The 24,064-nt window shown below is 36.4% G+C and overlaps 1 protein-coding gene across 2 annotated transcripts in view; it reads left to right on the top strand.

The window, feature by feature from the left end:
- Positions 1-24,064, top strand: part of MDGA2 (MAM domain containing glycosylphosphatidylinositol anchor 2) — a gene marked incomplete at both ends in the record, with an annotated part of 734,576 nt that overhangs the window by 229,560 nt on the left and 480,952 nt on the right. For both annotated transcript variants that reach the window (XM_079699828.1, XM_079699829.1), the window contains one exon: positions 18,254-18,393. In XM_079699828.1, coding sequence (XP_079555954.1) covers positions 18,254-18,393 — 140 coding nt within the window. The remainder of the gene's footprint in view (positions 1-18,253; positions 18,394-24,064) is intronic.

Raw genomic sequence — 24,064 nt, 5'->3', positions numbered from 1 at the left:
CTTTTATTTCTTTTTCTTCTCTGATTGCTGTGGCTAAAACTTCCAAAACTATGTTGAATAAGAGTGGTGAGAGTGGGCAACCTTGTCTTGCTCCTGATCTTAGTGGAAATGGCTTCAGATTTTCACATTGAGGATGATGTTGGCTGAGGGTTTGTCATATATGGCCTTTATTATGCTGAGGAACATTCCCTCTATGCCTACTTTCTGCAGGGTTTTTATCATAAATGGGTGTTGCATTTTGTTGAAAGCTTTCTCTGCATCGATTGAGATGATCATATGGTTTTTCTCCTTCAGTTTGTTAATATGGTGTACCACATTGATTGATTGGCATATATTGAAGAATCCTTGCATTCCTGGAATAAACCCCTCTTGATCATGTGTATGATCATTTTAATGTGCTGTTCGATTCTGTTTGTTAGTATTTTGTTGAGTATTTTTGCATCTATGTTCATCAGTGATATTGGCCTGTAGTTTTCTTTCTTTGTGACATCTTTGTCTGGTTTTGGTATCAGGGTGATGGTGGCCTAGTAGAATGAGTTTGGGAGTGTTCCTCCCTCTGCTATATTTTGGAAGAGTTTGAGAAGGATAGGTGTTAGCTCTTCTCTAAATGTTTGATAGAATTTGCCTGTGAAGCCATCTGCTCCTGGGCTTTTGTTTGTTGGAAGATTTTTAATCACAGTTTCAATTTCAGTGCTTGTGATGTGTCTGTTCATATTTTCTATTTCTTCCTGGTTCAGTCTTGGCAGGTTGCGCATTTCTAAGAATTTGTCCATTTCTTCCAGGTTGCCCATTTTATTGGCATATAGTTGTTTTTAGTAATCTCTCATGATCTTTTGTATTTCTGCAGTGTCAGTTGTTACTTCTCCTTCTTCATTTCTAATTCTATTGATTTGACTCTTCTCCTTTTTGTCTTCATGAGTGTGGCTAATGGTTTACCAATTTTGTTTATCTTCTCAAAGAACCAGCTTTTAGTTGTATTGATCTGTGCTATTTTTTTCCTTCATTTCTTTTTCATTTATTTCTGATCTGATCTTTATGATTTCTTACCTTCTGTTAAATTTGGGGTCTTTTTGTTCCTCTTCTCTAATTGCTTTGCATGCAAGGTTAAGTTGTGTATTTGAGATGTTTCCTGTTTCTTAAGGTAGGATTGTATTGCTATAAACTTCCCTCTAGAACTTCTTTTGCTGCATCCCATAGGTTTTGGGTCGTCGTGTCTCCATTATCGTTTGTTTCTAGGTATTTTTTGATTTCCCCTTTGATTTCTTCAGTGATCACTTGGTTATTGAGTAGTGTATTGTTTAGCCTCCATGTTTTTGTATTTTTTACAGATCCTTTCCTGTAATTGATATCTATTCTCATAGCGTTGTGGTCGGAAAAGATACTTGATACGATTTCAATTTTCTTAAATTTACCAAGGCTTGATATGTGACCCAAGATATGATCTATGCTGGAGAATGTTCCATGAGCACTTGAGAAGAATGTGTATTCTGTTGTTTTTGGATGGAATGTACAAAAAATATCAATGAAGTCCATCTTGTTTAATGTATCATTTAAAGCTTGTGTTTCCTTATTTATTTTCATTTTGGGTGATCTGTCCGTTGGTGAAAGTGGGGTGTTAAAGTCCCCTACTATGATTATGTTACTGTCAATTTCCCTTTTTATGGCTGTTAGTATTTGCCTTATATATTGAGGTGCTCCTATGTTGGGTACATAAATATTTACAATAGTTATAACTTCTTCTTGGATTGATCCCTTGATCATTATGTAGTGTCCTTCTTGGTCTCTTATAATAGTCTTTATTTTAAAGTCTATTTTGTCTGATACGAGAATTGCTACGCCAGCTTTCTTTTGATTTCCATTTGCATGGAATATCTTTTTCCATCCCCTCTCTTTCAGTCTGTATGTGTCCCTCGGTCTGAAGTGGGTCTCTTGTAGACAGCATATATATGGGTCTTGTTTTTGTATCCATTCAGCGAGTCTGTGTCTTTTGGTGGAAGCATTTAATTTATTTACATTTAAGGTAATTATCGAGATGTATGTTCCTATTCCCATTTTCTTAATTGTTTTGGTTTGTTATTGTAGGTCTTTTCCTTCTCCTGTGTTTTCTGCCTAGAGAAGCTCCTTTAGCATTTGTTGTAAAGCTGGTTTGGTGGTGTGAACTCTCTCAGCTTTTGCTTGTCTGTAAAGGTTTTAATTTCTCCATCAAATCTGAGTGAGATCCTTGCTGGGTTGAGTAATCTTGATTGTAGGTTTTTCTGCTTCATCACTTTAAATATGTCCTGCCAGTCCCTTCTGGCTTGCAGAGTTTCTGCTGAAAATCAGCTGTTAACCTTATGGGGATTCCCTTGTGTGTTATTTGTTGTTTTTCCCTTGCTGCTTTTAATATGTTTTCTTTGTATTTAATTTTTGATAGTTTGGTTAATATGTGTCTTGTTGTGTTTATCCATGGATTTATCCTGTATGGGCCTCTCTGTGCTTCCTGGACTTGATTAACTATTTCCTTTCCCATATTAGGGAAGTTTTCAACTATAATCTCTTCAAATATTTTCTCAGTCCCTTTCTTTTTCTCTTCTTCTTCTGGGACCCCTATAATTCGAATGTTGGTGCATTTAATATTGTCCCAGAGGTCTCTGAGACTGTCCTCAATTCTTTTCATTCTTTTTTCTTTATTCTGCTCTGCAGTAGTTATTTCCACTATTTTATCTTCCAGGTCACCTATACGTTCTTCTGCCTCAGTTATTCTGCTATTGATCTGTTCTAGAGAATTTTTAATTTCATTTATTTTGTTGTTCATCATTGTTTGTTTGCTCTTTAGTTCTTCTAGGTCCTTGTTAAACGTTTCTTATATTTTCTCTTCTTTTTCCAAGATTTTGGATCATCTTTACTATCACTATTCTGAATTCTTTTTCAGGTAGACTGTCTCTTTCCTCTTCATTTATTAGGTCTGGTTGGTTTTTATCTTGCTCCTTCATTTGCTGTGTGTTCTTCTGTCTTCTCATTCTGCTTAACTTAGTGTGTTTGGGGTCTCCTTTTCTCAACCTGCGGGTTCGTAGTTCCCATTGTTTTTGGTGTCTGTCCCTAGTGGCTAAGTTTGGTTCAGTGGGCTGTGTAGGCTTCCTGGTGGAGGGGACTAGTGCCTGTGTTCTGGTGTATGAGGCTGGATCTTGTCTTTCTGGTGGGCAGGTCCACGTCTGTTGGTGTGTTTTGGGGTGTCTGTGGCCTTATTATGATTTTAAGCAGCCTCTCTGCTAATGGATGGGGCTGTGTTCCTGTCTTGCTAGTTGTTTGGCATAGGGTGTCCAGCACTGTAGCTTGCTGGTCGTTGAGTGAAGCTGCGTCTTGGCATTGAGATGGAGATCTCTTGGATATTTTCACCGTTTGATATTACGTGGAGCTGGGAGGTCTCTTGTGGACCAGTGTTCTGAAGTTGGCTCTCCCACCTCAGAGGCACAGCACTCACTCCTGGCTGGAGCACCAAGAGCCTTTTATCCACACGGCTCAGAATAAAAGGGAGGAAAAATAGAAAGAAAGAAAGGATAAAATAAAATAAAATAAAATAAAGTTATTAAAATAAAAATTGATTATTAAGAAAAAATTTAAAAAGTTAAAAAAAAAAAAAAGAGACGGACAGAACCCTAGGACAAATGGTGAAAGCAAAGCTATACAGACAAAATCACACACAGAAGCATACACATACGCACTCACAGACAGCGAAGAAGGGGAAAAAATAATATATCTTTGCTCCCAAAGTGCACCTCCTCACTTTGGGATGATTCGTTGTCTATTCACAGATGCAAGGTACATCAAGTTGATTGTGGAGGTTTAATCTGCTGCTCCTGAGGCTGCTGGGAGAAATTTCCCTTTCTCTTCTTTGTTCGCACAGCTCCCAGGGTTCAGCTTTGGATTTGGCCCCGTCTCTGCGTGTAGGTCGCCTGAGGGCGTCTGTTCTTTGCTCAGACAGGACGGGGTTAAAAGAGCAGCTGATTCGGGGGCTTTGGCTCACTCACGCGGTGGGGAGGGAGGGGTTCGGAGTGAGGGGCGAGCCCGCAGTGGCAGAGGCCGGCGTGACGTTGCACCAACCTGAGGCACACTGTGAGTTCTCACGGGGAGGTTGTCCCTGGATCCCGGGACCCTGGAAGTGGCAGGCTGCACAGGCTCCCCGGAGGGGAGGTGTGGATAGTGACCTGTGCTTGCACACAGGCTTCTTGGTGGCGGCAGCAGCGGCCTTAGCATCTCATGCCTGTCTTTGGGGTCTGCGCTGATTGCCGTGGCTCGCGCCCGTCTCTGGAGCTCCTTTAAGCAGAGCTCTTAATCCCCCTCTCCTCGCGCACCAGGAAACAAAGAGGTAAGAAAAAGTCTCTTGCTTCTTCGGCAGTTCCAGACCTTTTCTCGGACACACTCCCAGCTAGCTGTGGCGCACTAGCCCCCTTGAGGCTGTGTTCACGCCGCCAACCCCAGTCCTCTCCCTGGGATCCGACCAAAGCCCGAGGCACAGCTCCCAGCTCCCGCCCACCCCGGCGGGTGAGCAGACAAGCCTCTCAGGCTGGTGAGTGCTGGTCAGCACCGATTCTCTGTGCGGGAATCTCTCCGCTTTGCCCTCCACACTCCTGAGGCTGCACTCTCCTCTGCGGCTCTCAAGCTTTCCCCTTCCGCCACCCGCAGTCTCCGCCCACAAAGGGGCTTCCTAGTGTGTGGAAACCTTTCCTCCTTCACGGATCCCTCCCACTGGTGCAGGTCCGTCCCTATTCTTTTGTCTCTGTTTATTCTTTTTTCTTTTGCCTTACCCAGGTACGTGGGGAGTTTCTTGCCTTTTGGGCTGTCTGAGGTCTTATGCCAGCGTTCAGTAGGTGTTCTATAGGAGCAGTACCCATGTAGATGTATTTCTGATGTATCTGTGGGGAGGGAGGTGATCTCCCCATCTTACTCTTCAGCCATCTTGATGCTCCTCTTGGTTTAAATTTCTTTAAAAATTAGGTAGATTGAATAACATTGAACATGTTTGTAGGCCACTTGTCTTTGGAAGTATATTTTGAAAGGCACTGACTCAGCTGTGTTACAACCCGGACACCTTAAAATCTGAATAACTTATTTGATCTAACATCTAACAGATATGATCTCATCAGTTCTGCAGAGAACACTAGAAGAATTTCAAGCATAACATTTCAAGTTAGGTGAATGGTGCTGTGAGAAGTTAAGCATAACAATTTTGTATTTAACGTAACGGGCTATGACTACAAGCAATTATTTATATATTTTTATGTATTCCTTGTTTGTTCAAAAAAATTAAGGAAATACTATTAATTAGAAGTTTGTAATAGAAAAACGTTAACGGTAAAAAAATTAAAAATCTTGTGTACTTGTTAAGCGTTGTGGATCACCCATTTGTTTTGCTACTACTCTGAAGATTTTAAGATTTTGTGACACTGCAGATTTCTCATATTGTTTGTTTTATTAACAAATCCTAACATTAATAACAATTATGACAATTCTTAGAAAGGGTATTTATGAGTTCATTTAGGAGAATGTGGAAATTATTTAAAGTTGAGCACAGAGTCTTGCTCGATGGCAAACTGAAGGAGCACAGGTGATTGAGCAAGAGAGTGGGAGGTCCAGCCCCTGGGACCTGATGGTAGGGGATCTGGGTGATGGCAGGTCTAAGAGCCTTCCTGGGGAATGCCGTGTCACGTTGCCACGTGAACCACTGAGATACTTACAGGGACAATTTCAAAACTTCATCCTCAGACAGATGGAAATTAAATTGTTTGAACAGAAATTTTGGGCAGTTCCTCAGCTCCTGAGTATATTTCTTTGAAATTGTCAATCCTAAATAAAAAATTAGAGGTTGAGTGATGATATTTACCAATAAGTGCTTCTGTTTCACATTTTGTGGTTTAGAAAAATGTTTTTACTTTGAACTCTTATGGTACTAAGTAATTTAATAAAAATATTCTTTGTCTATGGGACTATAAATGATTGATAATTCTTTTTTTGTATTCTGTTCTTTCCCCCGAAATTCTAAAGACAAAGGAATGTCTGTCCTTTTTAAAATGAGGATGCAGCATGGCAAAATAAAAAAAAAAACCTAATATATATAACACAATTTTTTTCTAGAATAAGACAGAACTGTAGATGAAACTAAACTTTGAATATTCACTAACCTTCACTGGGGATGTCTTATATTTTCAAATGGAAATTAAAAATATACTTTTTATGGTTTTAGATAGAACTAGAGGTTGTCATAAATAACAAGCTTTGCACAGGTTCCCGGTGTTTGCTAAGTTCTTAGTCTTTGAGTGTTGCCTGGTGGAGTACGAATCATTCTTGCTTTGTGATAATTGCTCTTCTGCCCAGTTCTGAAGGGGACTCTGGGTGTGTGTCATTATCACACTGATTCCTCTATTCTGGGGTTTGAAAGACATTTTTGTGACATGCTGAGGATCTTGTCCTTCTTGGGGCTAGTCACAAGCAGCAGCAGTGATTTCTCAATGGCGAGAAACAATGGAGAAATTGGCAGGCCAGATCCTCGAAATCCTCTGCCTGCCATTGCCACTCTTGGAGAAGCAAATTGAAGTTTTCGTTTTTGGCATATTCTGTAGTAAATCTCATTTGTTTTGTTGATTAGCTAGACTGGAAGAAATAATAGCTGTCTCTAAATACCCAATTTGTGATTAAGGTTGGAGCACAATGATGACACTAATTTCATTTTAGTTAGTATTTGCTGGGGCGCTTTGTATTTCTTTCCAAGAAAGCTGAGAAGCTCTTAATTCTAGAGAAGGGTGAGTACATTTAGGTATACATTTCAGTCCAGAGGGTTTAAAAATGATGTAATTAGTACCTGTGGGTTCAGGAGTCCTGACTGATCTCATAAGATGCTGTGATAATTCATGAGAGACAGGAAGATTTTGTTCCAAGAACTTTGGAGGGTTCACTGACCACATGATATATAGCTTCTTAAATTCCATATATATGTGTTAGCATACGGTATTTGTCTTTCTCTTTCTGACTTACTTCACTCTGTATGACAGACTCTAGGTCCATCCACCTCATTACAAATAGCTCAATTTTGTTTCTTTTTATGGCTGAGTAATATTTCATTGTATATATGTGCCACATCTTCTTTATCCATTCATCCGATGATGGACACTTAGGTTGTTTCCATCTCCTGGCTATTGTAAATAGAGCTGCAATGAACATTTTGGTACATGACTCTTTTTGAATTATGGTTTTCTCAGGGTATATGCCCAGTAGTGGGATTGCTGGGTCATATGGTAGTTCTATTTGTAGTTTTTTTAAGGAACCTCCATTCTGTTCTCCATAGTGGCTGTACCAATTCACATTCCCACCAGCAGTGCAAGAGTGTTCCCTTTTCTCCACACCCTCTCCAGCATTTATTGTTTCTAGATTTTTTGATGATGGCCATTTTGTTGATGGCCATAGCTTCAGACATTAGTAAGAGGAAACCATTTCACAAGTTTGATTTAGAGGGGGAAAACCTAATCAAAGGTTTTAAGGATTAAAGGCTGCCCCCTCTTGTAGCATTATAATAGTTTCTCTGCATCCTTTACTCTGCTTCCATCATGACTCAAAGCACATAAAGAATGGTACCATAAAAGAGGTGACTCCCTTGTGTTTATGTCAGTTTTTTTTTTTTTTTTGTACTGACAGTCTATGGCCTAGCTGCCAAAATTTATGGAGTAGTTTTTTTTTTTTTCCCTCCTAAAATTTACTGATTAGATAGAAATATGATTCAACCTTTAGATGGAGACAATTCAGGATGTGGCATTGGATCCAATATAGAAAAAGGAACTTGTGTATAGAATCTCACGTTCCTACCTACTTGGGGAAAGCCCAGTTCACCGCAATATTTACCTTTAAGTGATAGCACACAGCTTAGTTCAGTCAAGTCCTTTGTGAGCAAAATATGAGATTAATGAAATATTTGATAACCTTTCAAATATTGCTTTCATATGTTTCTTCTGGAAAATACTGGGAAGAACATAGTGAAGGGCTTGGGGTAGGAACATCCACGTAGAGATGCAGATGTCTATGTCAGACTTTGGGGCACATGGTTCCTCTCCAGCACGCGTGTCAGAGGTTGTCAAATGCTGAATTTGAAAAGAATGTTAAGTACCTTAGATTCAGTGAAATTTATATTTTTTTAAATCTATAAAACATACTAGGGTTTTTGAAGTTTTAGCCTTAGGAATTAATAGGTGATGTTTTGAGATGAAAACAAAAAAAAACTTATTTCTGATGAAATCTGAAGTTGTTAATGTAAAAACCTTAATTTAGTAATATTTAAAAATTTTATATTGTTTCATTTAAGAAGCATAGGACACATATATGTCATTTTGTGGAAGATAATTCAGATTAATATTTTGCCGTTATGTATTCAGTTTTTTGTAAAGTTAGTACCTTGACTCGAGAATGTTAAAAGATGACATTACAAGGTAATTCTTTTACACAAAAACATTATTGCTTTTATCATTGTTTCATGGCTCACGGGCCCAGCCGCTCCGCGGCATGTGGGATCTTCCTGGACCGGGGCACGAACCCGTGTCCCCTGCATCGGCAGGCGGACTGTCAACCACTGCCACCAGGGAAGCCCTATCATTGTTTTTAACTTTAAAATTTAAATTTCATTATGGCTTTTTTTGTTTAACTTTAAAATTTCATGAACACAATTATATTGTTATTTAATGTCATTTTCTTCAGTGACAAACGTTCTTCCATCTTAAATAGTATCTATTGCATATAACAGCTAACTTACGTTTAAATTAAAAATTTAAGCAAGTCAAGCTCTTTGCTCTCAATTCTTGGCTAACACTAACCTAAAAAATCATATCAACCTCTGTTATTTAGGAAAAATTAATAGCTGCTTTCTAGAACCAGGGGCTTCAGGGTTTAATCTTCTTACCTTACTTTGGGCTCTGCAGAGTCTCTCAGGGCAGCTCAATTAATTTATAACAGTGCTACTCAACGTGTGCTGAGGAAATAATACAAAATATCCAAAATCTTTCATATTTAGAGCCTTTCACCAAAGTCATACTGAGGTAGATATGATCTTCTTTTGATTAAATCCAGAATATCAATATGATCTTAGTACTTTCGTTTTATAACTCATCAAATTAAAGATAAAAATGTATTTCCCTCCAGTGGACAGGAGTACAGTATTAACCAAGTATGAGGGATGAGGAGAAAGAGGTAGGGAAGTAAATTCACATTGATGCTGAAATTGTAGTTAATTCAAAATAACCAATGGAATCAAACAACTCAAATGAGCTAAAAGCTGATTAAAAATAATCTGTAAATTGTGTATCAAGATACTGTCCTAGTTGGGATTATTTAAATGACAATGACAGAAGGATTTTAACTATTTTTTGAGGAAATTGTTGGAATGGACATATAAATTGAACATTCTGCTATCTGCATGTTTCGATATATGATTCTATTCATGGTTGTAAGAATAATAGTGGGAGGTAATAATATTTTGTTATTGTTTTGAAGTGTAGAACAAGTGTATAATTTCAAAATATCCTCATAGTTGCATAGAAATGAAGTCTGGTAAACTAAGACTGAAGGAGATGTAAGAGATCAAAATAATGACAAAAAATTAGCAGTTAAGCAAAGTGGTCTTCTATATTCCTGCCTTATTCTTTTATAAATACAAATGATAGGGCAGATGACAGACTGCTGTGGCCTGAGGATTGCAAAGCAAGTGTGGAAGTATGACATAGAGTGGGTACCATTATTTCTATTCACTAGGCTGTGAAGGAAAGGCAAGAGGAGGCCTGTTGATGGGAGGATAAATGTTGTTTTGTCTCCATTCTTTAATATGGGAGAGAGTAAGCATATTTATGTTCTGTGAGGATTAACCATGTTTTTTTTTTTTTTTTACGGAAGAGATTAGACCATTTTGAGAGATTTCTGCATATTTGGTACAGAAGTTAGCAGAGTTAAACTTGTAAGAGTAAAAGAACAAAAAGATAAGAAAAAAGAAAGTCAGGTTTTAGGGAAAATTAATTTTAAAAGAATGTTGGATAGTAGAAAAATAGTATAGTATTGGTAAAAGTTACAGTTTATGTTGGAAATACAAACATTATGTTTTTTTTCTTATAATGTAAATAATTAGTCTTTGCAGTCCTGAGATGGTGGTATAATATTGTTAAAATATTCTGTTTTATACTTATTGTTTTATACTTATCATTTCTTTTTACGTGTGGGTGCAGTTTTACTTTTTGCCTGAAGCTTGGTTTGACCTGCTAAGACTTTTCTCTTTCTCAAAATTCACCTCCTTCATCTTTTGCCCCTATTGTTCTACAGCCAAATCTCACTTGAAATTCACCAGTGCCCTCCTAACTATCATTGGCAATGACCTTTTGTCTACGCTCCTCCTAATTGACAAATCTGTTGTAAGTGACAGTTTTGGACAGTTCACCTTTCTTGAGCATCTCTTTGTGTAACTTTTAAAGCACTACATTTTCTTTGTTTTCCTTCTACCTCTGAGTCTCTTTTCTTGGCCTCTCTGTATTCTTAATCTTATGGACACCAATTCTCTATCAAGAATTCACATTCCTTGCAGTTCTATCATTATCCTCTTAATTTCTCACTCTACATGCTCTGTTTAGAGATTTCGTCTATTCTATTGCTCTCAACCATCGACTACCATTTAAAAGCTCTAAATTTTATATGCAGCAACAACTTTTCAGTTGTTGGACAGCTCAACGTCAGCATCTAATTCTAAAATTTTACCTACTCTCCCAAATCTTCATATTCTCCCCTTCCCTATCTGAGTTGTTGTTTTTTTTTTTGCAGTACGCGGGCCTCTCACTGTTGTGGCCTCTCCTGTTGCGGAGCACAGGCTCCGGACGTGCAGGCTCGGCGGCCATGGCTCACGGTCCCAGCCGCTCCGCGGCATGTGGGATCTTCCTGGACCGGGGCACGAACCTGTGTCCCCTGCATTGGCAGGTGGACTCTCAACCACTGCGCCACCAGGGAAGCCCCCTATCTGAGTTTTTGATATTAAAATATATAATATAATGAGCCTAAGGCAAAAGACATTAGGCAAAAGAGTTGTCTACAAGAAGAGGGATAATTATAGACTATACCTTTATACACAATACTTAACTTAAAAGTCACATTGGGAGATTAATGTGAAAAAGGGAGGGAGGAGATGACTCATGTAGTATTTTAAACTAGTAACTCAGGTAGGAAAGAGAGAAAATAAGAATGGAAGACACCATGCTTTAGAAGTACTATTCACATGTGCTACATTGGAATTGTGAAATAAGCAGAAGAGACCAATTATTGGCAATGTTAATTAGATAAATGTAAGATGTCATAGAAAACTGATAAATGTTTTATCAAATCAAGTAATCACTTAGACCAGTAGAAAAATAGAAGGAAATTTGATTATTGTTTTGTTTGCTTTACAAGCAAAACTGATCCTGCTAAGAGAATGGTGTAAGCAATAGTGTTAGTTCTGTTATCTCTGGCCACATGAGAGTAGAAAGGTGTGAGACATTCTATCTATCTGTCTCTGAGTCTCTGTCTCTGAACAGAATCTAGAGTGTGTGAGAGATGATGGTGCAGGGTGGCTCACTGATATCTTCACTGGAGCTTCTAACAGAGGTTCTGTGAGCTCCCTCTCTCCACACTAGCTATCCCAGGGGATCTGTGACCTGCGCCAAGAACATAAGTTACCTTGACCTAGTGTAGCATAGTGGTGAGATTTTACTGGCAACTTGAATTCCCAAAGAGTAGTTGGACCAGGGATTTGAAGGATTTACCAAAGTACAATGCTCTTGCTTGGGGTTCTTAGAAGAGAGAAAACTCCTAATACCAAACTTATTACTGGCTAATAACAGCATGTCCTTCAGAAAACATGGAAAAAGCTTCTCCCTCAAAAACACTTCACATCTAAGTCCTCACTCTAACAAAGCCCTCCATGATTTGGGCTCAGAGTCCCTCATCTTAAGTCTCTCCCAACTGTGAATAATGGGGAGTCCATAGTGATCAAGAGAGTATTTTCTATTTAAAAATTTATCTTTCACCTATTTAACCAAAATATAAACTTCACTGTCATCTTAACTCCTGCCCCCTCGCTCCCACATCAGTCAATCCTCAAGTCCTGTCTAACAAGAACTCTCAAGTAGGTTTCTCCCATCATTTCCATTCACAGGGCTATACAGTCTCTTATGTCTGGAGACATCATGGCAAATTGAGAGAGTGGCACTGGTGTCAAGGTTTGGAGTATATTATAAACTATGTGGACCACATGTTCATGTAGTTATTTCCTAAACACTGCAGGCAGTCTCTTATAGACATGCCTTTGAACACACTATTTCCTTTCTCTGGAATTCCTTTCACCACATGCGTCTTTCCAAACCTAAGTTAAATGTCACTGGCTTCATGAAACCTGTTGGAATCCGCCAGGCAGATTTAGTCAGCTTCTGCTTTGTCCTGTTATGGTCTTTTCACTTCCTTCTGTTAGAATATCTATTCTGCTAACTGGAATTTTATTATTTTTGTATTATTTATATATATATTTAAATATCTATCTATATCTATCTATCTATCTATCTATCTATATATATATATATATATATATATATATATATATAAGACAGACCCAATGGGCTATAAACCCATAGAGGGCACAGCTCACAGCATTAATCTTCATATCCTCATGGCCTCGTGCCTGATCTATAGCAGTTGCTCAATAAATATATGTTTGAAAATGTTTGAAAATCTGTATATGATATAAAAGGCTTAAAAATGCTCTTGCTGTTGCCATTGGAGAATAAGAAAGAATTTGTGTTCTTTCTCCAACAGAATACAGTGAGAATTTGGTTTGACTGTGGGCATACTCTAACAAGATAAAAGAATGTCTCTCTTTTGCCCTTTTAGGCTCACCTCTTGAACCCAAATCCAGTTTATTCAAATTAAGGGAGTTGATATGATTAGTGTTAGAAAGATTTTATGTAATGGGATTTGGCTTACTGCAAGCAAATTTGGATGAATATAAGTCTCTTGTAATATTTTAACATTTTAATTCATTGCTGACTCTACAGGGCAAAGGGGATCATGACCCTTAGTCCAATTTCAGGATGATGAATTGAGGTTTTCTCTGACAGGGCAGAGGATAAAACATGTCTTGTTTCAGATATAGTACTGAAAATTGCATATATATTTAAAGTAGGCAAATTCAGTGCCATAATGGTTAATATTTTTGCTAAAATAGGTTAGAGTCCTTATAGTGATATATGCTTAAAATTATAAATTAATTATTAATTACCTACTCTGTGCTATGAATTATGTGATATGGAATAGATGCTGAAAATTATGTTCATCCTTGTAATGAGGTGCTTCCTATCAAGTTAGAATGTTAAGAAAAAGGAGAATCACTGGGCAATACAGATTTTCTGGAAAAAAGAGAAGAGAATCATTGCTAACTAATCCACGAAGCTTTCAGCAACATTGGTCCAAAGATCAGTGTGGGAATTCTAGATGGGGAAACATCATGATCAAAGACACTTGAATTCTCAGTGCTCTTTATCTTCCCACTGATGTTGGGCTGTTGTTACAGAGAAGTGGGATTTTGGGTTGGAATCAGTATGAGGACCATTTACAGGGCACCTAAATGCCATGTGGGGTGATTTGGACTCTGTGAAATGTCATAGGGAGACATTATAGATTCTTACGCAGGAATACAACATGATGAAAAAAGAAGTTACAGTATATTATTTGGGAAATTGTAAGATTTCATGGATTTGATAGGGACTGGAGACAGGATGGTGAATTGGGACAATGTTACACTGGTTAAGTTTGGAATAATTATACTGTTTATAGTGCTGATCTAGTCATGGTGCTTTAACTTCATGAACTGTTTCTCAATCTTTTTTATTCCCCCAGTGTAGTCTAGGTCTAGATTAGGAGTTATTTAACCCTACTTTAACTATGCCAGGCATAGTTTTAATAGCATGAGGTAGTGAAAAGAGCCTAGGACCAGTGGTCCTGGTCTCATTTAGGCCACAACTAGCTGCAAGCCTGTAGTCAGGTCATCTGATGTCATTGGGCTTTCCTTCCCTAATTTGGAAATAAAGAGAGTTGACCTGGATGAATTCTAGGGCCTTTTCAGTTGACCTTTCTGCAGACCAAAAGAGTTAAAAGAAGCTTCCAAAATTTTCACCTTATCATTGAGATTCTAAAGTACTGATCATATATTTTAATGCATACTAGGAAAAATACATCTTTAACATTCATAATTTGGTAGAATATTCTACCCTCCTATAAGATAGGTGGTAGGTTCATAATGACTACAATATATAGGCAATTACCTTTTCCAAGAATGTGTTAAAATACAGAAGAAAACAGCAGAAAATTTACACTTGTAGATGAACACAGTGTGCTTACTGTATAATTTAAATGTTTTAAATGAAGTTACTTATTTGCATAATAAGTATGTCTTAAAAATAACAATACTATTCATTGATTTGAAATTAAAACAAAAATAAGTGTAAATCTGGAAAAGATGTCATGTTACTATATAATTAGATGTATTAGTAAACATGTGGACTATCACTTGTTAGGCTAAATTTGGCAAAGGAATATATTTTAAGGTAATGAATCTCTATTTTTTTACTTAACAATTTTCTATTTATATTTTGCAAGTGTTTATTGATTGTCCTTAGTTTGTTCGCCTCCATAATATGTATACAGTTGTATGCCAGATGTTTTAAAATAAGTAGCTTTCTAGTATTACTTGTCTAAACTGAAGTTTAAATTTGATCACTATAGGAAATGATTTGTAGGAAACCTTGTGTGAAATATATCAGAATACCCAGATAAACACTACAGATGATTTCTAATGTCTTAAAACTAGGCAAATTATTACAGTGTCTAGACAGAGTCTGAAGACATGGTAGAAAATTTTTGATAAATTGGTTTTATAGACCAAAAAATTATTTGGTTTAAGTTTTTAAACAAACTTAAAAAATTGTTTGGTTTATTTAATTTTTTAAACCAGTGAGAAGATGCATAACATGATGTTTAGTTACTTGAAAAAAATTAAAAGAAAAGGACATTTTATCCCATGGTGTATTTTCCTTTAATAAACAAATATTTATAAGAGCCATTAGAAAATTATTTCTAATGATCTGGTCTGAGTAGCACTGTCATTGTCATCACCTGGGATGTTCTGTAAAAAGGCAGATTCCAGGGGTTTTCTGCAGACACAGCAGTCTCTGTGTATACCTCTGACATCTATGTTTTAAACAAGTTTCTGGGGAGTTTATTATGCATACTGAATGTAAGAACTACTTTTCTAAATATATTATTCATTCTTATCCAGCTGCTGGCAGTTTTTTACATGTTGCTTGATACTGGGTATTGAAGAGTGGGATCCTGAATTTGAGGGTTGAAGAACAGTACTCTGCTTGGATATCCAGAAAAAAAAATGGAAATAGCTGGTTGTTTTATTATCTACAAGTAGGCTTTTCTATCTTTCAGTTTGAAATTAAGAACAATAACAAAATATGCCCTTTTCAGTTCTTAAACTCTCTGAGTGTTCTACACATTTTTGTTATGTAAAACAAACTATTAGATATTGGAAACTATTATTTTTTTACTTTCACAACACAGATTTTCCCAAAAGAAAGTTTCCTGTAAGTTGGACTTATAATCATTTTATTTCCTCCATAAAATCACCAAATTTATCTGCAAATTTTATAGGATTCATAGTCTTTTATTTATTTTTATTTTTATTTTTTTAATAGGTGCTTTTTAATTAACTGATTGTTTTCAGTTATTTTGGAGTACAATAAGAAATTTGGAATTTTGAAAATAGAAGGTATAAACCATATTTCATTTCCTCATAGAATTATACCCCGTTTTTTACATATAGATCCATAAGAAATTGCACACATAGAAAACAATACAGGAAGCAGAACCAATCTTTAAAAGCAAAAAACAGAAATACACTATAGGAAAACATTTCCAGAAGCAGTCACCACAATATTAAAAGGGTTAAAAGTCATGTTATCAAAGCAATGTGTTTAGCAGGGTAACCGGGGGAGTCTAGAACATCACTTCTGCTTATGTTGTCGAATGCCTTTGCCTTTTAAGCTACTTTCAGATTCCAGGTAACTGTTGATATATTTATTACATAACAAATTAAACCAATAGTGATAAATATAATCCTAAATCATGTTACACAAGGTCCTTAATTGGTACAATCACACATTAGTTTTGTTCAGATATGTAAAAACACAAACCATCTGCATTTGTTTCCTAAGCTTTCCTGCGCCTTGAACAGTCAAGTTCAATCTTCCTGGTGCCCCCCGGGTACCTCAGCCTGGATTCCCCTCTGACAACCACAACCTTGGTTTCCATAACAAGCTGCTCTTAAAGTGGTACTGTACCCCCAGGCACCAGCTAGGTCCCCAGTGGCAGTCAGTTTACGCTCTTTGTGGGTGGTTTCTGGGCCCTGACCTCACCTCTCACCTAGGCGGCCTGGGCCTTAAGCCTTTAAGACTCAGGCCCCTCTGGCAGCCTACTCATTGTAGTCTTTACTCGCCAGTCGGCTAGAGCGCCTCAGTGTACACATGGAGTTTAACAGGTTGGGACTAGTGGGTGGTTAAGCTGGAGGAAAAGGCAAAAGCACAAAACCCAATAGGCTTTGCTATAGAGGGCAAGAGAGGCTGAAATTTGCTGTTACTTGCCTATGGTCACGACGCTGGCAGAAGCAGAGCAGAAATTATATAACACCATCCAACAGCTTTAAGATACAAGAACCTTACACATACTCACTGGTCAGAGGGCCAAGGAAACAGGACAACAGTGCTTCTACTGGGGCAGTTCTATGGAACTGACATTCCTGACATTTGGTGCTGGCTGCATAGATTAAGGTAGTACGGCCTATACATCTAAAGGATGGCATGTTATGAAGCCACTGTAATGACATGAGAACACTTTATGTTAAGAGGGGAAAAAAGTGCACGGATTATAGCTATAGTTTCCTCTCAATTTGTTTTTTTTTTTTTTAAAAAAGGCCAGAAGGTAACATTAGCCATGTTTGTGAATTAGCATTTCCAACGGAGAATCTGTCTTTAGTCTTGTGATTCTCTTGCAATAATTTCTGACTGAAGTTATCTGGCACGTTTTCTACCTAAGGATTCATAGTCTTTTAAATGTTAAATAAAAAATTCCAAATATGCCCACATTAATTTTTAAGCAACTATAGCCTCTGCTGATAATACTGCTGTTCAGGCGGAGATCGCTCTCAGGAAATTCTTGATATCATTGTTCTTACATGTAGATATAGATTTCCCTCTTGCCTTTAAGTAAGACAAACTTTTTGCCTCCACTCCAAATGTATTACAAACAAAAACGCTGAATTCACAAATGGGGATGATCTCCAATTTGAAGCTAGTCACAGTAATCTCCTTGATGACAAGAAGCTTATCTTATTATCTAAGTATTTCTCATTACCAAAAGAATTTTTGCATACAGTGCGTTTCCAATGATATGTAAGTCAATGAATGCTAGTCAAGTTTTATAGGCCCATGTGACACTGAAGTCGTAGAAAATTATATTATGGAATTTGGACAGTTTCATGAGAAGTCTGTCTTGAATCAGAATTTTATACTTAGACATCAGTGATTTATGGCCTTCATCAGTGGCTTAATTCAGTGATTATCTTTAGCTCATATTAATACAGGAGTCTATAAATATTGAAAACTAAGTTGGTGTTCAATTCCTAATAACCAAATCTTCCTATTCTTTAGCTCCCTAGTTACACCACAGGACTTATAAAATTAATAGAAAAATGGCAATGTCTTTAATTCACATTCATTTTTCCTTTCTGATGGTCTTTCTTTTGCACTACCTAGTTTTTGGACAACATCCCTTACTATATTAAATTTTAGATTTCAGAGAGGAAGGGAACTATCACATTTTAACAATCAAGTTTTATCAATGGTCTTGTAATGATGGTGATTTCCTGAATCACCAATTTTTCCCATTACCCTATTCCCCTTTGCCATTTTCAGACTGTGTTGGTGACTGTAAGGTAAACTTGAAGTTTTCTGTCTGGCAAAATCTTTAATTCCTTGGGGATGTTCAAAGTGTTAAGACTGATGGATCTGAAAGTGGTAAAGTCTAATAAGAATTGCTGTAACAACCATGATGATCAGGGGAAGACAGTTTGCTTATCTTTTTATGTATCTTGTCTCTCTTCTTCCTGACTCGACAGCTCCCCCGACGGTTCGTATTGTGCATTCAGGCTTGGCCTGTAACATTGAGGAGGAGCGCTACTCGGAAAGGGTCTACACTATACGGGAAGGAGAAACCCTGGAACTGACCTGTCTGGTCACAGGACATCCACGTCCACAGGTGAGTCCCGAACCGTGATATTGTGGAAAACTCTCTTTGACTTTTCTTGGAAGTCAAAAAGTGTACATTTTAGATGATTTAGCTAAAAATGTGTTTGTGTGTGTATGTGTGTGTGTGAAATTCAAGTATGTGTGCAATGCAGGATAAGAGTAGTGACTGCTGAACATTCAAGCTTGAAGTATTCATGTGCATAAGACAAAAAAAAAAGAAATTTTTGTTTTGGTATTGTGAGAAATTTAAAAGACACTTCTAAGGAGACTGTTAAAAAAGACAACTACAAAAATATCTCAGTCAGATAACAATTCATATGGCAATGAGTTTATTTTAGAATGTGGAACATGATTTCACGATGACATAATTGCAGTGGAGGAAGCATTTGTTCTAAGAATGTGATGAACGAGGTCACATGTACTTTCCTTACTCCTAGTCATTATATTCATAGAAAACCTCAAAAAACAAATGTTTGTAGGTGCTGTATGAATTCAGGTTCTCAAGAGTCAGCAGCTACAGCTTTCATAGCTAATTTAGTAGCAGGAACAGAAATTGAGACTTTCAAAGGGCACTAAAATTACAAACAATGAGCAAAGAAAAAGCTTGTAGGAGTGAAAAAAGGGGTTAGATATAAGATAGTATAGTTAGGCTATGTATCTATGATGTAAAAATTTAATTCAGATACAGAATATTCAGGATGTTTTTATTCATTAATTGTCAATTCTTATTGTCATATATTTAACTTGACTGGTTCAAAATATGGATTGGTATTAAACACAAACACTGTGATGGAAAAGAAGTCTCATTTGGTAGACAAAGTTACATATTTTAAGTATTTGTATTACAGAAAAAAAAATCCAGCTAACACGACTCTATATGGGAAAGTAAAGAACAATGTGGAGATTATAAAGTCTCACATCATTTCTATCTTGTCTTTTGGTCCTGTCATCCTTAACTCTTTAATCCTCAAAGATGTTTTGACTATACAATTTTGACCCTGAAGAACAAATAAAAATAAGCATATGAACTTCACAGAATGAAGCACAGATTGGTAAGACCATAAATAAACTGAAATGGTGAAATATGTTTTATAAAACTTATGCTGCTGATAAAATGGAAAACAGTAAAAGTAACCTAGGAAAATTTATTGAAAAATATTGAAAAATATTAAAATCTGTAGTGGCTAAAATTGCAAATTATGACACATGCTAAGAACTGAAAATTTATTAAAGAATAAAATTGTCTCAATAAAATTGAGTTACAGAAAATTTGACCCAATATAATTAGACTTAGTAGAAAAAATGATTGCAAAACTAAATATATAAGCACAGAAGCAAAAATTGTTAAAATGTGATGTAGATGAAGCTAATATGTAAAGCATTTTTATTTTCAGATTTATGCAGAAAACAGTATAGCCCAATGAAAATAATTTTATTAAAATTAAAAAAATGATAACACTAACTAAAGAATATTATCCCAAAGAAAGTTTAGTGTTGTTATAATTTGATTTTCTTAATTTATATACATAGAATAAAAATTCCAGAGTAAAAAAGTTGGGATCAAAGTAGGAAGGTCCGAGTAAACCTAAAAGAAGCCACAAGAGAAGACTCATTGATGCTCTCATTATTCCCACAATGAATGTACCAAGTTCTGCAGCTTCTGAACTTCAAATTTTACTTAAAAATGCAACTTATCTTTGTTTTTAAGTCATCCCATTCCTCTCCCTCTATCTTCATCCTTACATTCCCTTAATATTAGACATTTCTTATTTTCTCCATACATCTTCCCTTTCGTGATTCAGCAATCTGGATGCAATCTTTGAGCTCTGGCCAATCCAAAAGTAGTTCTGAAAAACAGAAGTAGGTTATTGCCTTATTTATTTTTCCTGAGAAATTCCATTTTTGGAAACATTTCAATATGTTATGAGCCTATGAAAAATTTATTATTTCAGTATTATTATTTCTTCATTCCTAGAAGTAATTCAGGTGTTTGCAGGTGAATCCGTTTCAGTTTATATTGCATATTTGGAAAATTAACTAGGCCTCTTCTTTGTCGACAAACTGTATAAGGAAGGCTGACAGAACAGCTGGGCCTTTGCATCCTGTCCAAATACTAAAGGGTATGCTGTTGGCATCTGGTCCTGAGGATAATTTTTCTTGGCTGATACCATGAAGCTGGAATGACTTTCTTACTCCTATATCTAATCTAAATATGATAATGTAGTGAAAGAGAGAAGTTCCTCATTCACTCTTCAGAAGATTTCTTAATCTGTTGCCTATTCCTGTGGCAACGAGTCATAAAAATTTCCATTTCTACAAGTATTTAAGGCAGCATTTTTTTCTAGATTCTTTAAAATTTTCTTTAAAATAAAATAAATGAAGAAGGTCAGTACATAGCAGTGGTTAAGAGCATGGTACTGGGGACTGCCTGTATATAATCCAGGATCCATCATGACTACTAGTGTGACTGTGGGAAAGTTCCTTAACCTCTCTGTTCTCTGTGCCTCAGTTTTCTTATCTATATAATAACGATGATGCTAACCATCTTATCTATATCATAGACTCCTTTCAAAAGTTAAATGTATGTGTAAATATATATGTACATATATTATGTATATACACATATATACATATATACATGGTACATAGTAAGCATTATATTGGTACATAATAAAATATATATTGGCTTTATATTATTTTTAAGTAATTTATATTTTGACTCCAACGTCGAACATATTTGAAATAAGTAAATTTTAAAAAAAGGTTCTTAGCATTTCTAAATTAAATGCATTTCAATAAATTTCAATATTTTTGTGTTTTAATGCACTGCAGAGCTTTTGCATCTCTGTTAATTAGTTTTTTTTTAGCTTGCAAGGACTAGAACTGTGTTCAGACTACCTCATTTAAGGAGGGCTTATTATAAAAGTATGTGGGAAGGTAAAAAAGAAAGGAGACAAGGATTTGTCAGTAAATCTACCAATCTAATATTACTTCTGGATATCCATAATTTCAGGATTTTGCTACCTACTCTCTTAATTTTCCTTCTTTCCTTTTTCTTTCCTTTTCTTTTTTCCTTCCTTCCTTCTTTCATTTCTTCTCTCCCTTCTTCTCTCCTTCCTCTGTTCTTTCTCCCTCAATATTACCACACCAATAACAAATGAATTATGAATATAGTCCTCTTGTAAATGATTTAAACAATAGGATATTTGACATACTGGACCTGTTTTCTGCATGATGTGAGAGACTCTCCAACTGAAACACCTAATATTTTTTCAATGTATCTTTGGATAGAATATGGGAAAGGGTTTAGGAGAAGTATGCAAAAATTTATTAATCACAAATTTTATATCAGTGAGTAACTTCACAGTCTCCCCCCCGCCACACACACACAGTCTCATCCCCTGGTGACATACATCTTTATTAAGGATGGTTACAAGAGGAAATGTACTCACCATAGCTGTTTAGGAGAAAGCTCTTATAGCCTTTCTGATCATTGATGTCACACCTTCAAATAGTTTTGTTACCATTACTTTTAATGTAGGATATGGAAAGCCTCTTTTGGTTCAACACTTTACTCCAAAACTACTGATACATTTTATTCCCAGTACATCAGCATTAACCAAAGATTTTTTTTAATTTAATAAAAATCCTCATGAATATAAAGGGTCATTTTTGTTCCTCAGGAGATCTGAATCCATTTGCAGTTATTTCAGAGTTCATCATTTGTTTAATTCCATGGACAGTCCTGATGCTTAGAAGAAACATTTATCATACAGTTCCAGATACTTGCAAAAACAACGTTAGTCAGTGTACTTAATGAGATAATACATGTTGATCATTTAGTGGAGTACCTAGCAAAAAGTAAATACTTAGTCAATCATCACCATATTTGTGATTCCATTATTGATACAAAATAATAATTTATTCTATAAAGTTAATAATTCTCAGCTATTACTGTCATCACTACACAATTGCAGGTAACCCAGTAGAGTAGGTAGAGTATTTACTCTCCCATTGAAGTTGGTTTTGGTCATATGCCTGGCTTTAACTAATGTATTTTGAGCTAGCTGTAATCTGGGCCAGATGTAGTGTCTGCACTGGAACAAATTGACACACCTCTGATACTAGCTGGTATATAGCTAGTCATCTGATAAATGAATGCTTTTCAGTTCTCAAGAAGAAGCTCTGCTCTGCCCTGGGTCAGGATGAACTCTGTCACTCTCTGTAACATTATAGTGCACAGGGAATTTGATTATCTTCATAATCTACATAACATTATACTAGTCCATTATGTTGATTATATCATGTCATTTTGACCTTTTGAACAGGAAGTAGCAAGTACTCTGGATGCCATATAAGATAGACACATGCCAGAGGATGAGAAATACAGTACCAAAATATTAGTAGTCCGTCAAATTGGAGAAGATTTCTGGAGTCTGATGGTCTGGGGCATGCTAGGACATTCCATCTAAGGTTATAAAAAAGTTGTTGCTCCTCACAAGCCCACCACTAAGGAGGTCCAGCATATGGTAAACTTTTTTGAACTTTAGGAGCTGCATATACTACATTTGGAAATACTACAAGTCACTTTATCAGGCAACTTTAAAGGCTATGATTTTCAAGTAGGACTCAGAGGAAGAGAGGGCTCTGCAGCAAGTCCCGGTTTTAGTGCAAACTGCCTCGCTACTCAGGCAGTATGATCTAGCAGATTTGGTGTTGGACACAGATGCTGTGTGGATCTTTTATTAGGTCCTGAGAATAGAGTCACAGCACAAAACTTTAGATTCTACAACAAAACTAAACTTTCTACAGCAGAGTACTAATTGCTGTTTGAAAAGCAGCTTTTTGGTCAATAGGGAGTAGGATCCAGTCGATACATGTCCCCTTGGTCAGGCAATTCTGTAACATATTCTACATGGCTCCTTAGAGGGTCCCAGTAGAATGGAGCCCCAGTCACCCTCAGCAGTGACTAGCATAATAACACTTTGTGGTATCGGTTTTTCTCCTCCTCTATGTCACTTTTCACAGCCCCCTACTCGGCTTCCCTGGGATTAATTCTGAAAATAAACTATCTACTTGTAATCTCTTGTCTCAGCTTTTCTTTCCTGAGGCAACTCCAGCATATGACAGTACCTATCTCCTGGACTCAAACCTAATGAGGAGTGTGTTTATACACCTAATCAATCCTAGTTTCTGCTCCCTTGCTGCTGACCTTATGTTGCTTAATTCTGATTCAGAATTATTGTACTTCTACTTTTCCTGAAGACTTGTAAAGGTAAACCACAAGAAACTAGCCAAGGTAGGATGTTTAAGTAATTTTGCTTTTATTTCTTAAGACTTTTATATAATATAATTAGCATGCGTGTGGAGTATATTTTCCTCATTTATTCTCCTCATCTCTTGAAAAATATGTCTTCTACTCAAATTAAATCTAAGCATTGAAAGTTTGCAAGTTCATTTGCAAGGAATGTCATGTGATGGAGATTTACAATATAAATACAGACTGAGGATTTGTTTGGTTTTGACAGCTTTGCCTCTCATGGTCAAAATTGGATCTTCAGAGTGATCAGAAAATGGATATCAAAACAGAGTCAAAATAATTGAATATACAGATCACGTGAAAGTTAGAAATTAGATGTCTCCTTTTGAAATCTACATATTTCAATGAAAAATATTGTATA

Source organism: Hyperoodon ampullatus (genome assembly GCF_949752795.1).
Source record: "Hyperoodon ampullatus genome assembly, chromosome: 3".
In the NCBI taxonomy this organism is placed as follows: Eukaryota; Metazoa; Chordata; class Mammalia; order Artiodactyla; family Ziphiidae; genus Hyperoodon; species Hyperoodon ampullatus.
This window is presented reverse-complemented; position numbering and strand designations above follow the sequence as displayed.